At 36.9% G+C, this 14,919-nt stretch overlaps 1 protein-coding gene across 2 annotated transcripts in view; it reads left to right on the top strand.

Moving 5' to 3' along the window:
• The first annotated feature begins 646 nt into the window (after nucleotides 1-646).
• Nucleotides 647-14,919, top strand: part of LOC139950280 (calsyntenin-1-like) — a 95,606-nt gene continuing 81,333 nt past the window's right edge. For both annotated transcript variants that reach the window (XM_071948902.1, XM_071948901.1), the window contains exon 1: nucleotides 647-870. In XM_071948902.1, the coding sequence (XP_071805003.1) occupies nucleotides 795-870 (76 nt within the window). In that variant the 5' untranslated portion in view covers nucleotides 647-794. The remainder of the gene's footprint in view (nucleotides 871-14,919) is intronic.

Raw genomic sequence — 14,919 nt, 5'->3', positions numbered from 1 at the left:
GCGGCGTGACAACCAAGGCAGTCAGGTGTTCTTGTTTTGTATACATCCACCATTTTGGCTGTTCCGTCTTTTGACATTACTCCCCGTAGTGTTTAATAGTCAAAGCATATAAATTGGTTGTCACTTTCATACCAGAGCTAAAATTACCAACTTCCTTTATTTAGGGGAAAGGGTTGCTAGGCTGATGGTTTTTGTTTTTGTATGAAAACAGGATTGACAATGAAAGGGGCGAAACTGAGCCCACGTCAAGTTTCCACTAAGTAATAGAGGAAATGACAACACGGAAAAACCAATCAATAACAAAGGTCAACTGTCCAAGCTAAATGGAAAGGGGATAATAAATATGTAACCGAACATTGATGGGTAACTATGTTCAAATAACACTATAATTAGTTATAACTAATCGTTTGTATCTCAAAATTTAAATATATATAATTATTAATAACAATTTAACAAATACTTTAAATGTATCTGTATCTGCTAGAAATACATGTATGAATATTAAAATAGGGAAACAAACACAATTTTATTCCCCTCCCATTACTTACACACCTACAAGGGTAAATGAATTCGTCCATAACGTCACCTTTGGATTTGTGCTATTTTGGGAAAGACTTTCCTGAAACCGACCGATCGCGACCGAACGATTGCGAAGCTTGTCGACAAGAAGGATTTATACCGCACGGCCATTTTTGTAGAGGAGAACGAAGGAATTTACCTGTTCGGATTTTTAATTACTTGGTGAATAATTCGCGAAAACAACACCGTCAAACAAGTGGAGGGAAAATACTGAGATGTTACTAAGGAGAAGGTGGGCATGTGAGGCCCTTTTGGTTACTCTGCTTGCCGTGAGTGGGGTTATTTGTCAAGGTAAGAATGAGATTTCTTGTCAAGTGTGACCGTGTGTTCACACACTGAGTAGTGAGAGTGAGATGTTGAACTGAAGATGTTGTCTGCTGCATGAGAATGTCAGTGGTGTGTCACTGCAGACAGTCACTAGTTCTATGCGACTCACTGTCGGAATTTCGACAGAATCTCACACTACAGTAGCATTAACAACACCCTTTACTTATCAACACAGAAAAATATGTGGTGGTTGTTTTACCATTTCTTGTGTAGTGAAATCTGTCTTTTTGTGGCGTCTCAAAAAATGGATCCCTCAAAATCATAAACATTGAAAATGGCGGAGTCTTGGGGAAACTCCGTTCTGACATCGCTTTATGTTCATGAATAAAATGGCAAACAGGGAAAATATATAAATGTTAACATTCCCCTTGGCCTTGCCGTTATTGGCATGTTATACTTATATAATTAATGTTTGATAATTTCGCAATGTACTATTTCGTCTGAAAATCAATTATTGTGTTACAATGCAGTAAAACATCTGCAGTTTCGAATGAGATATAGGCCTAATTGAAAAAGAAAAGAAAAAAATGCTGGTAGTGGTTGCTAGAGGCATGTACAAATGCTAGCCTACTATAAACTACAACTTCAAGTACCATGCAAGCAACAAATAACTAATTAAATAGTAATGATTGGTGCTGGAATGGTGCTTGTTTGAAGTAGTAATCAGCATGGTAAAATGGCGGGCCCCATATGAATCCAGTATTAATAATAAGCAGTTAATTGAGAATGCATTTTTGGTCTCATTTATAAACTAAAGAGATTTTGTTGAATGAGACTCAACTCAAACTTGATGGTGTAAAACTATTTATGTTCTAGAAACTAAGTAGTGTAAAACTTACTTTAGTCTTTAGGCATGTTCAACTTGAAGATCCATGCTCAATCAAATGTACCCTAATAATTTGCTGAACAAGTTCGCGATGCAATATTAAATTATTGAAATGTTTTGTTTTATCTTGGGCCTACCACACTGGAAACTTCAGCTGTGTTTTATACCATAAGTTTTTACAGAAACAACTATTTAAATCAGGATTTGTATAAAAAAGTTCATATGAAGATTTCTAGAACTTAAAAACAACAAGTCTTAAGTGTTTTTCTGAAATTTTACCACCTGTTTCTGTGACAACCTTAAACTGTCAAAACTCGAGCTCAGTTGTCATTCAACTTCAAGGAAATTCTCATTGTATGCAGATCTCGACTAAAACCTCAACTGCGTACAGGACCAATTGTTAAACACTGTCGGAGTGTGGGTACAATACTCTACCATTTTGGCAAACTGCCAATGTACAAGTTCTCATTAGCTTGCAGTAACTATCCCCATGCTCACACTAGTGGATGAAATTTGTTGCGAAATGCATATATTTGAATGAAATTTGATTTCCCAGTGTAATACAGTTACACATGAATCTTCTGGGAAGTGATTCAAGCGTTGGTTTGGCAAGGGAACTAGAGAGAAAGATTTTGTTTTCAAAAGAGAAAGTAAAGTAGAATATGAAGGCACAGCATGCTACTGTGTACTTGACAAAGGAAAATCTGTTGCCCCTAGTAATTTCCTTGGTGCCCCCCTTTGAAATGTACCAATCAAAGTTTTCAATTTTCTCAGAGGTGCCCTTTACCAAGGAGGAAACGCCTTGCCCGTTCAAAACAAAGATTTCAGGGCTGGCAATCATTGATACTGTACAAATAGACAGAGTCTTATTGTAAATTCGTCAAAGTGTCCTTACAATCAGGCCTGGGGTCTATTGACTGGCCAGACAGTATGGAGGCTAGTCAAAAAAACTTTTTATGGAACTTTATTGCAACATTTAATTACATGTTATTGTTATGGAAATGGTATTATGTGGAGTACAGTAGGCCATACATGTTTACTTTAAGATGGATGTTATGACGAGAAGTGCAAGGGTCTGTATTCTCACAAACATCCATGTTATGAAGATTGGATTACCAATCAGCAGTCGGATCCTTTTGCTTGGATTAACATATAATTGGAATTCACCTTGTGTGAAAAGTAATTATTCTGAAATTAGGAGCCAAATGTTTTTTACATGAGGCTTGGTGTTGGTGGTCATGAGTGCCTCATCGGGCATTACTTACGGCTATGAGATACGGATGGCGATCGGTGACGCCTTAAAAATGTTTTTAGTCAAAGGATGTGTGTTAATGCAAACTACAGAGGATGTTAATTGTGCTAAATTATTACTGTACTGGAAATTTAAAAACAAAGCAAAGGCAGGATAGTTCACAGATACGTGCCTGTTTCCTGGGTCCAATTTCAGAGTTGCTGATGAGCTCAAAAAGTATCAAAGTACAACAAAATTATGCTTACCAGAATAAAGTTACCAGCCAAAATACCATGTTACATCATCTCGGAATGATTTCCTGCCCTTTTTTTTTGCTAAGAAATTTTTGCTACAAATACATCTGAGCAGCTCTAGGAAATTGGGCCATGATGGATAAAGCCTTGCCCCTTCAGAAATCCATAATTTTACGAGTCAAAAACTTACAAAAATTCTTACCAACCCAACATCAATCAATAAGCAACAACTGAATGTTTGTTTGATTCTGTTGGTCTCAGTATAAACTAATTAGTGTAAAAGTCTGTGACTTCATGTACATACGAACGTATGTAGGTAGAGGCAAGCATGCAGTAAGTCATGATTTAAAGTGCTTACTATAAATAAATACTGACATTGATTATCAAAGTGCTACATCAGAAGATTTCATATGGACCCTTGAAAAATGCAAGTTCAAATTATGTTAAATTGATTGATTTGTTGTTTACTCAGGCAACTCTGATCACCAAAGCAATTATTGTAAAGTTGACATCTTGAAGTCAAAATTTCCCTTAAAAACCATCTCGAAGTCACTTGATGGAGTGCGGTGTACAGTTTGTATACCTTACGTACACGTACATAAAACATGCACCCTAATGGAGACGGGCCTAATAGCAGCAGTGATGATACGACCAGAAACAGTGGGCATATCTTGATGGAAGCTGATCAGGCACCACGGGACAAAATGGCTCAGCTGAAAGGCTAAACCTAGTATAAGAAGTAGGTCAACTTATACAAACAGATCAATATGAGAAGGGGGCTATCTGATAATGTGACAGTGGCAACAGAAGGTACCCCTTTACTGGTTGGGCATATATTGTAATGAGTTTACATGTGATGTAAAAGAACATGGATACATAAAGTATATATTTAGGGTAAGAAAGTCCTTTTTGCTTTCACGCATAATGGGAATGAAGACGTCCAATTGAAGTTTAGATTAAAAGAGATCCTGTACATGTACATGTAGCTAGCCATTTTTTAAAATGTTGGAATTTTGTTTTGTGGAAATATCAATTCAGACTTACATTTTTAAAAAGCTTTGTTTATCAATAAACAAAAGTGATTTTGTGATGTAGCAGCATCAGTAATGTAGTTTTACATGTTTAGTATAGGGATCTATGCGCTTATCATTAGCATGCATATTGTCACGCATTAAACTGATGCAACTTAAAACTAACTCAACCAAATAAAAATGTATCTTTCCGAAAAAAAACTTGCTGGTACTTAACCTTTAAAAAAGTACACTGTTTTGGGAAAATGTAAGTTTGTTTTTGAATCCTGCAGAGGGCACCTCATAGCTAAAGTACAGGGCACTACGCAATTTGCTTTGGATGCCATGGGTTATTTTGAGCCTTGCATTTCCCTGCTTCTTCTGTAGTTTGATCATAACAGGTTTGATGAATTATCTAATTCTACCTCCATGATATAACCACCCATGTTTCGTGGCTCCCTTGCCTACGTAGCCTCGGTTTTTAGATGCCAACAGTTTGGGTTTTATGCTTCAAATCGGTAACCTGAGAAGGGTTCCTGGACAAAATTTTCTGAGGGTGGTTAGCCCCTGCCTCCTTTACTGCTGCAGATTCTTCATGGTTTAAGGATGAACAAAATACAGCTTCAGCCTCCAGACTGAAAACGATTTGCCAATGCATACGCAATCCAGCCTTGGATGAGCTGTTTATTCTAACAACCCCATCCAAGGCTGCCAAACACACAGGTGTATTTTATTGTTGTGTTTAAAAACCTTGTCAGTATGAAAAGCAAGATTTGCACACACGCTGAATAGTGTATTGCAGCATTCGTTGTCACATATGAACACAATAGATGGCGACCGTGAACAAGTAGGACATGTACTTTTCAAAGTCATGTTCAGAGTACAGAGTTCGATGTTGTAGAGTTGGTCTAAGTGCACAATAGTATTTTTGTATTGAATGCAAATGATCTCATCTGCATGAATACAATGCAATTGAATTGTTTGTAAACAAAAAAAATGAATATCGCTTTGTGGCACCATGGCGCAATTCAACACCATTTGGGGAACCAATTGTGTGCACAGTTAGCATACCATTCAAAACCATTTACTTAAATGGAAACCATTGGTTTCATATGGTGTATCAACTTGTTTAAAAAAGGCAAGGATTGTAGGAGGGCCACATTGTAACCTGTGACATCACTTGTTTACAAAAGAGCCACAAAGCCATAGCTGACAAGTGACATACATTGTACTTTCACATTTCAGCCTACTGTAATGTACATGTAGTGTTGAAGTTTACTAGTGTCACAGTCGTGTAGAAAAAAGGGAATTTTACTAGTCGCCCAGGCCTAATGGCCTACATGTAGTACAGAAAGTGTCATTTGAATCAGAGCGTCCATGTTTCGATATTAACCACTGCCTAACAATAATCACACAAGTTTCAGTTCCCACGAGCAGTGGACTGTCATACCAAGACACGTTCCTTCAATCACAGTCACAGCAGGATTTACGTCTTTACAATCCGTTAGACCCATTCATTTCTCTCATTGTCCACGCTATTAAACATGTTGCACATGGGTAGAAATCAACAATTGCAAAAAGGCTTGTCTCTCTCAGACTGAGTACTTTTAAAAGTTTGTTTGAGCAGCATTCATATAAAAACTGTTAAGCGTAACAGCTCTTGAATTGCACTGTATAGGAACTGTCACAAAAATTGTATCCATAAATTTTAACTGATACTTTCAAATTGTGTGCTTTGTCCATCACGCATCATTTCCTGTTTCATTATAAAATTGTATATATTTGTACCGGAACTAAATTTGCGCGCTATGGGCACTCTAGTTAATTACACTGTACATGTGTCTATGTAAGCAGTCTCGTAGTTTTTTACATCAAGTAATCTAAACATAGAATTTAAATTAGAAAACAAATCAATATAAATTCGTAACAAAAACATAAAGTGGTTTTTTTTGGCTGTTTTTACTCAAAGATAACCATACCATTTGAAGTAATATCAAAGAATTTTATGAAATCTCGTAAAATTTGACAAATCACAATAAATTTCATAAAATTGAATAAAATCCTTACGGGTTGGATGTACATATATAGTGATTATCAACAACTACAGGATGGGAATTAATTTATTTTCCCTTTATTATTGTCAAATGAATTATAATTTTGCATTAATTTCTGAGTCATGCAGGAAGATGGAAACTGTATAATGAGATAGGATCCTTGAGGAAATCATGAAGAGTCCGGAGTAGATTACGAGAACTGGGACATTTGAACGACGCCTTAGCCTAAACTGTTTTAGAAATTTGCGTACTAGATTGCCTTGCCCAAAATTGTACTAATAATGTTATATGTAGTTCACTACTAGGTGTACATGTATCATGTGTTTATGTTCAGAGGAACCAAGACCCCAAACCCAGAGCAATGATTGATGCAGTGACCTGTGTTGTAATCCAAGCCTGACAAGATTGTTTGTCTCTACTCTCAATTTAAAGGAACACGTTGCCTTGAATCGGTAGAGTTGGTCTATAAACAGCGTTTGTAACCCTTTTTTATAAAATGCAATTGGTTTGAAAGATGTTTTAAAAGTAAAATATAATGATCCACACAAGTTTGCCTCGAAATTGCGTGGTTTTCCTTTTACTGTAAAAACTAACACGGTCGGCCATTTATGGGAGTCAAAAATTTGACTCCCATAAATGGCCGACGGTGTTAGTCGACGAAGTAAAAGGAAAACCGTGCAATTTCGAGGCATGTTTGTGTGGATCATTGTATTCTACTTTTACAACATCTTTTTACTCAATGCATTTAATAAAAAACGGTTACAAACGTTTTTCAAAGACCAACTCGACCGATCCAAGGCAACGTGTTCCTTTAAATATACATGTAAATTTATGTGCTATTCAGTGATCAGTGTTTGAAGACTACACTGCCAGCTGCTTCTCAATGCATTATCATATCAAGCCCTACCCTCAGATAATGTCAACTATTAGTAATTACCTAAGTGCTTCTTTATCTTCTTAAAAATTAACTCAGGCGGCAGATCAAACACTTCTTATATGTTTATGTCGAACATGTACAATATGTACGTCCATTATACATGTAGGTACAGTTTACTGAGCACAGAAATTGCAAAGCAGAGACAAATTAAAGGTATTATACTGGATTGGTAGAGCTGACAGAATAATCATGGACAGTGTGTTTATGTGATCATTTATAATATGAAATAATAAACACCTGGACATGGTCTTACCATGGTCTTACTCTGCTGTGTGGGTCAGGTGAAAATTGTGAAATATTACCACAATTTTCAGTAAAAGCACATTGTCTTCAATTTGGGTTGTACATACATGTACATGTACAATACAACAGAAATCATTGCGTTTATTTTAGTTTTTCAGGTACAGTTTTCACAAATATGACTTCATTTCAGAGAGAAATATTTCACAGAAAAGCAGCCTGTATTATACTGAGTACATTTATACCTTTATTAAAGCGAGCTGACACTATGTCTGAAGGTCTGGTTTCAAACTGCAATGTCTACTTTTATTCTTTTTGTAATGATGCATTCACAGAAAACACACCTCATTCAAGTGACTAGCATTAAAAAAGAAATAGTTGGCAATTGCCCCATTTCACCTGACGTCATCATCAGAAAAATCTTGAATGCGCCATACTGGTGGGAAATTTCACTGTGCGTTTTCAGATATAACTCTATGCATAGAGTATGCTGTGCGTTATGCAGTGAAGTGCGCATTTTAGGCGACGCAGCATTAATACACGTAAACCTAACTTGCCCACCAACATGGTGAGCGTGGCACCAGTCGCCGCGTGTGACGCGCGTGCAAGGGGTCAATAGGGTTAGAAGTATATTCCCTCGCAACGATTTCTTTTGCTTATTATAATTTTCTACATGCGAAGGGATCTAGGTTCCAAACCTTTAAATTATTGATGTGATGAGTGAACGGCTGATAAGTTACTGCGATGGGCTGATGATCTCTCTGCTCTATCTATTCTGTATCTGTTGCCAGGAAATTATAGTGCCGGTATTTTAAGTGCATTGCTACTGTGTTTTTAAATCTTTTATTCATCAAATGCAATTTCTATTCGGTTTTTAGAGTCAAGAGGGGCTGAGTAAATGTCAAATGGAAGCAAGGTTGTACAACAATATTGTTAAAGGCAGTGGACACTATTGGTATTTCTCAAAGACCAATCTTCTCACTTGCTGTATCTCAACATATATGCATAAAATAACAAACCTGTGAAAATTTCAGCTCAATTGGTCGTCGAAGTTGCAAGATAATGAAAGAAAAAACACCCTTGTCACACAAAGTTGTGTGCTTTCAGATGCTTGATTACGAGACCTCAAAATCTAATTCTGAGGTCTCAAAATCAAATTCGTGGAAAATTACTTCTTCCATCAACAACTCCCCATTACTTGTTACCAAGTAAGGTTTTATGCTAATAATTATTTTGAGTAATTACCAATAGTGTCCACTGGCTTTAAGTGCTGTACAGCCTTCCACAATGAGACAACTTTTAAATGTACAACAAAGTACAATGTTAACTTGGTTCTTGAAGGAGCAACAAATAATTATTTCCCTGTACATTGTACTCCAACATGTAGGATTGTAGTCTGTAGTTTACAATAAAATGTGTAACATTTCTCTGACTTGATAGATATTATTTACATATATAAGGAACTTTCAAAATGTGTTGTAATTACAAATCACTTTGTAGTGTTGGTTTGAAAAAATGGATAAGGTGGCCTCTAAATGATGCAGAGAATCATTCAAGATTCAAGTATTAGGGCCTAATTCAGAGAGTAATGTACTTAAAAAGCACAAAAAGTAGCTATAGCACATCAACCAAATTAAGCTTTACTAGAATCAAGTTATCAGCCAAATCACCATGTCACATCAATCTGTGACTGGAATTCAGCTTACTTTTGCTAAGCAGAAATTGTTTTAAAATTAAGCAGACGAAATTGGGTCCGGCGACGTGCTGCTATTGGTACAGTTGACTTGAATGTGTTCTCATGGAATTAATCCTTTTAAAAGACACTGGACACGATTGGTAGTTGTCAAAGATCGGTCTTCTCACTTGGTGTATCTTAACATACAATAACAAACCTATGAAAATTTGAGCTCAATCGGTCATCAAAGTTGCGAGATAATAATGAAAGAAAAAACACCCTTGTCACACGAAGTTGTGTGCTTTCAGATGCTTGATTTCGAGACCTCAAATTCTAAACCTGAGGTCTCGAAATCAAATTCGTGGAAAATTACTTCTTTCTCGAAAACTACTCCACTTCAAAGGGAGCCGTTTCTCACAATGTTTTATACTACTGACCTCTCCCCATAACTCGTAACCAAGTAAGGTTTTATGCTAATAATTTGTTAGAGTAATTACCAATAGTGTCCACTGCCTTTAATGATTCTGTAATTCAAATACTGTGAATGCTACACTACAAACTGAGCCCATCAATCTTCTATTTTTGTGTCTCTTGTTCACACTTGGATTTTGTTAAGACGGGAAGTATCATAGTTGATTCTTTGGGCATTCCCCGCTTTTGTCGGAACGTCATGGGAAATGCGTCAATCTCAGTTTCACATTCTGAACTAAATTGGGAAGAGTGAAGTAATTTCTTCCTTGTTGTTTAAAAAAAAAAAAACTATGCAAGTCTCATACAGTACTTAAGTTACAATCTGTCACAATGACATTTTGAGCGGAGAATGTTTTAAAATACATCAAACTTAATTTTTGATTAATCATGCTAAAACTTCTAAATCTAGTGTTAATCTCTTAGAGTTTCAGAATTACAATTAAGCTTGGGCGATATCACGATATTATCGAATATCACGATATTAATTTGGACACGATTTCGATATCGGATGGATTTGGTTTTAATCGAAATATCGATATATCGCGATATAACGCGATAATCGCGATATATCGATATATCAATTAAATATCGCGATGTACTTACTAGCTGAGACATCTTGCACCCCATAGGTTTGGAGTAAAACCAGAAGAATAGGTCATTAGAACACCTCTCTTTTGCTAGGACTGTCTCTTCTACAACTTTCACTTGGAGTTTTAAGACTGATGATGTCAAATTTGATTAATCGCGATTATATCGAATATCGCGATATATTGTCGGCGATATATCGTGAATAAAATAAATCGATATCGCCCAAGCTTAATTACAATGTACTACATGCAGGATACTCTCTGATGGATACTCTCTGGAGGCAATGAGGCTATTGCCTCCATGCCCCCGAGGTGGTCCTTGCTTGTGTGCCCTTGAAATGTTCCAGTAGAAATTTACAATTTCCGCATCGAGGGTGCCTTTGTGCCCTTGCTCTTTCAAAAACGAATCATACAGGCCTATTCATGTACTTTATAATTCTTCAAATATCAATGGAATAATAGATGCAGGAATAAATGAATTGTAAATAGATGCTTACAGCTAATCAAAATCATTGTTCTATGTCAGGGTCCTTCCCACGCACAGGCTACAATTTCTAATGTAGTGTAATGGGTCGATACGTGTGGCAAAGTGCAAGCGGAGTCGTGCAAAAATATTCAAATGTAGATACCTAATTTTTTGTTCATATGGATTTTTTTTTGCAATTCTGGTCAAGATAACACCTCCTGATTTTTAAGCCATGTGGTTTTGTGAATTTTCTCTCTCAATTCGGGTCTTGGCTTGTAAAATGTTCTGCAGTAACATGTTTAAAAAAAGAAGTAGTGGATGTTGCAAACTGCTTCACCAAACAAAAGGCAACATTTAGTTAGTGGCCTGACATTTCGACCCTTGCAGAGTCTTTGTTGAAGACTAAATGACAACACAACACAACACAAATAAGCAGGTACACGTATATATTGGTAATAAAAAAAAGAAGCTATTTTCTTGAATTTAAAGCCCTAATCTCAGCCAATGAGGCATGGCTGTTTCATCTTCATGTACAACACAAGGGAGATCACACCAGTCAGGGCTCGTCACTGCATTTAATTCATTGCATGAGAGAATGAATGACTTATGAATGTTGGGCAATCGATTCGTGTGACTCACCCTCTATTCATTCATCGGGGTTAAACATCCGGCTCCCGTGAGCCTATGATGAAAAGGACACAATCTCCTTGCCTTCTCATATGGATCTTCATGGATCGAAGACCAGGGTGGTCTGTACCCACATCACAGGAGACAAAAAAGAGACCCATCCTTTTTGTCTTTGAACAATAGATGAGGGGTCGATTACAGGTGGTTTCAAGCAGGTTTGGATTCTTGTTGGCACACCTGGGCTCCACTTAGGGATTGTGAATGTGAGCTGGCTTGTTTGTTCGATTGATAATGAAATTTAGGCTATGGGATTAGATGAATTGGAGTCAACAGTGGACATTGTTGATCTACACAGGAGAATTACTATCTGTAAACCAGTCTTGGGATGGATATTATGTTGAGTTGTTTAAATTGCTTCCAATTTTCACAATTAACACTAGTGTGAACTCATTTACATGTAGCTGTCCTTATTGTGCTACATGTAGTGCTACATGTATACCATTACCAGACACAGTGTTTAAGAAAGGAGTTGTGTCTTGGTAACTTATAGTTATTTCTGAAAAGTCAATTTTTGCTTTCTTCAAATCATTGTCTCAGTGCCCTTAGTTTGGGTTGAGGTGTTCCAGTACAAGCTTTTATTTCAGTCACGAGTCGCTCTTTCTACTATTCTAGAAAACTATTCTATCCTTACAAGAACAAAGTATCAGGCCTGGAAGTAGGAGTCAGTCTGCGGAAGGGATCATATAATTTGTGACTGAGCTTTCAGCCCGAGACTGAAGGTGTAGTTTTGATGAACTCTAATGGGAGATTGGAGATTTAATTAGGGCTGTCACCCAGGGATACAATGAAGATGGGGCCACAATGCGATGATGCGATGGTTGGAGATGCTCTCAGCTGCTCCTTAGCTTCTCTAGCTGGTGATTGCAATCTTGAGACGCTGACAGGTGGACGTAGCCAGGCCAGTAATTGCGACACACTGACGAGAAATAGAGAGCTTTTTAGAGGAACATGTTCAAATACTTCGCAGCCGGCTGGATATTTCCCTGTTTCATTTCACACTAGTGCATGTAGAACAAACATGCCGGAGGTACTCTTCGTGTAGTGAACATGTTACAAGTAGGCCAAACTCTTAGCAAATACCTTGCCTCGTTTCATCATTGCATAGAAAGACAAAAAAAACTAGAAACACGTCTTGAAAGAATGTATCATCCTACATTGTGCGAATCTGTCTGTTAAAAACATGTTTACAGATGCACGCTTCACGATACACAAAATAAGGTAAAATGTGTTTGTTAACAATAAACGATTTCCAGATACGTACCATTCACGATACCTTTTAAAGCCATTGGACCCTTTCGGTACAGAAAAAACAAAACAAGTTCACAGATTTACAAATAATTTACAGGGTTTACAGAAGGTAATGGTGAAAGACTTCTCTTGAAATATTAGTCCATGAAATGCTTTACTTTTTGAGAAAACGGTAAAACAATATAAATTCTCGTTAACGAGAATTACAGATTTATTTTAAACACATGTCATGACACGACGAAACGCGCGGAAACAAGAGTGGGTTTTCCCGTTTTTTTACACTTAATATCAATTATGATTCAGTAACTACATTGTGTACTATGTACTCGACGATACTTATTCCAGCCACTTCCTGATTAATATCATGAGAATTATTATTTGAAATGTCAGTACTTAAAATCTTCATACATTAAGAGAGATCATTGCTCAAGATTTATAACTATAATTTGTTTCAATATTTACATGTAAAACACATGACTTTTAATCAGTCTTACGCAATGATGCAAAACAACAGCTGTGTGATATCATTTACTGGATAGTATTTAAAAATATCAAGTAATAAGCCAAAAGGGAAACTGACTATGTACAGTGTAGGTAAATTTTTACATGTGATTTGGGGTTGATAAACAAAGAAAAATTGACTAGAGCAGGATTTGACCAGTTTGGAACCTAGTTTAAAATTACAAGCGAAAAAAGCATTAAAATACAATGTTGTCATATTATGTGTACGCTGTTTATTTTACAAAAGATTATGATAATATCGTGTTTCCATGGGAACTCATCCTTGATTGGCAATGCAGTGAGTCAGAGAGTGTTACCGTTAGATACGCAGTACGCACCATGGGGACGGGCTATTCATACTCCTGAATATCGGGTGACCCCAAGCTTTTCTTATAATTGAGTCATTCCGTCCATTAAAGGGGAACTGTCGTTGGAGTTGATCGACAAGAAAGTCTTCCAGTATGCAATGTCAGTACTTAAAAGGTTGTCTTGCTACATTCAGAGAAATATTACCATCAGACACAGTGCATCAGAAACATGGAGTCCATGGCCTGGTCGCCTCTGTTGCCCTTGTCTTGGCATTGGTGCCCCTCAATAGTTTCACATTGACCTTAAGATTGTCCTGATAGAACTGCCCTTTGCAAAATGAAAATTGCCTTGCCCTCCCAAAGATGATATTTTAGGCTTGACAGTAAAAATAATGTTTTTTTTTTCTGTGTGTACAGCCTTTTTGACTGAACATGCCCTAAGTTAAGGGCACCTCTATAAGTGCAGAAAACTTAATTACACTTGAACTTTTCAAGGGGCACCAAGGCAATGGCCAAGAGAGGAGCAGTTATTAGGCCTGAAATCCAGAAAGTGTTGTCAGGATGTTTCTTGAGTACTGTTTGAAGAATGCTCCAGTTACCAAACACTGGGTTTGTCCGTAATGTTTTCAGTGACTACATGTAGCCAGCAGGACCAGTTAGCTTTTAATTACACTAGTCCCACAGCTTTTTCACTCAACCATCTTTTAATGTTAAATAGGGATGCTTTTCAGCACTGAACTAGGTAACCAGACCACTTATATAGTGAATTCTTTTGACTGCTTTTTAAAACTAGCATTTAGCCAGTGGACCACCATTATTATGGGATGTTGAAATAGTGTACCAACCTAATCAATTTGCTTCTGAAAATCTTTCAAGAAATATTTTGACGATCTCAGTTTTAAACAAACAACAACATGTGCTCAATCAAGGTAAATAAAGTACATGTAAGTATGTGAAATGCTTTAAGAAACTACCTTTCCTAGAAAATGAGATCATCACTATCATCATTATCATTTAGCGGTCGTAACTGAGCTCCTGTTCACTGGAGTCTTTATCTCCCATCAAGAGATCAATTTATAGGACTAAATTTCAAAACAGCCATAGTTTCAATTCTTACAGATTGAGTGTCAAGTTCACTAACACTAAACCCTTTATGACCATGACTTCTTTTTTAATAAAAATTTCAGTTGACTCAGTCGGTGATAAATAATAAAAACTCTGGGTGAGCAAAGATGATAGCCATCTTATAAATCATCTTGTAATTCATCTCGCAAGCCAGAAACATTTCTCATAACAGATGGAGAGAATCTTGCCAAAGGTTGAATATGAGCAAATTATTTCCCACTGCGAGGATCCTAACATCTGGCACTTGACGCATCTCAAGTGACTGCTACCTCACGTCTCAAGATACCTACAGCTCCTCCATCAATCATTTTTGCCTTTCAGTTCAGGAGTGGCATCTTTTTAAAAAGATGGAAATTTCAGTTAACAGAGTTTTTTTTTCACCCTTACACTGAT

This window comes from Asterias amurensis, chromosome 18, assembly GCF_032118995.1.
Source record: "Asterias amurensis chromosome 18, ASM3211899v1".
NCBI classification, from domain to species: Eukaryota; Metazoa; Echinodermata; class Asteroidea; order Forcipulatida; family Asteriidae; genus Asterias; species Asterias amurensis.
The sequence above is the reverse complement of the archived record's forward strand: the minus strand, read 5'-3'. Positions and strand labels throughout refer to the sequence as shown.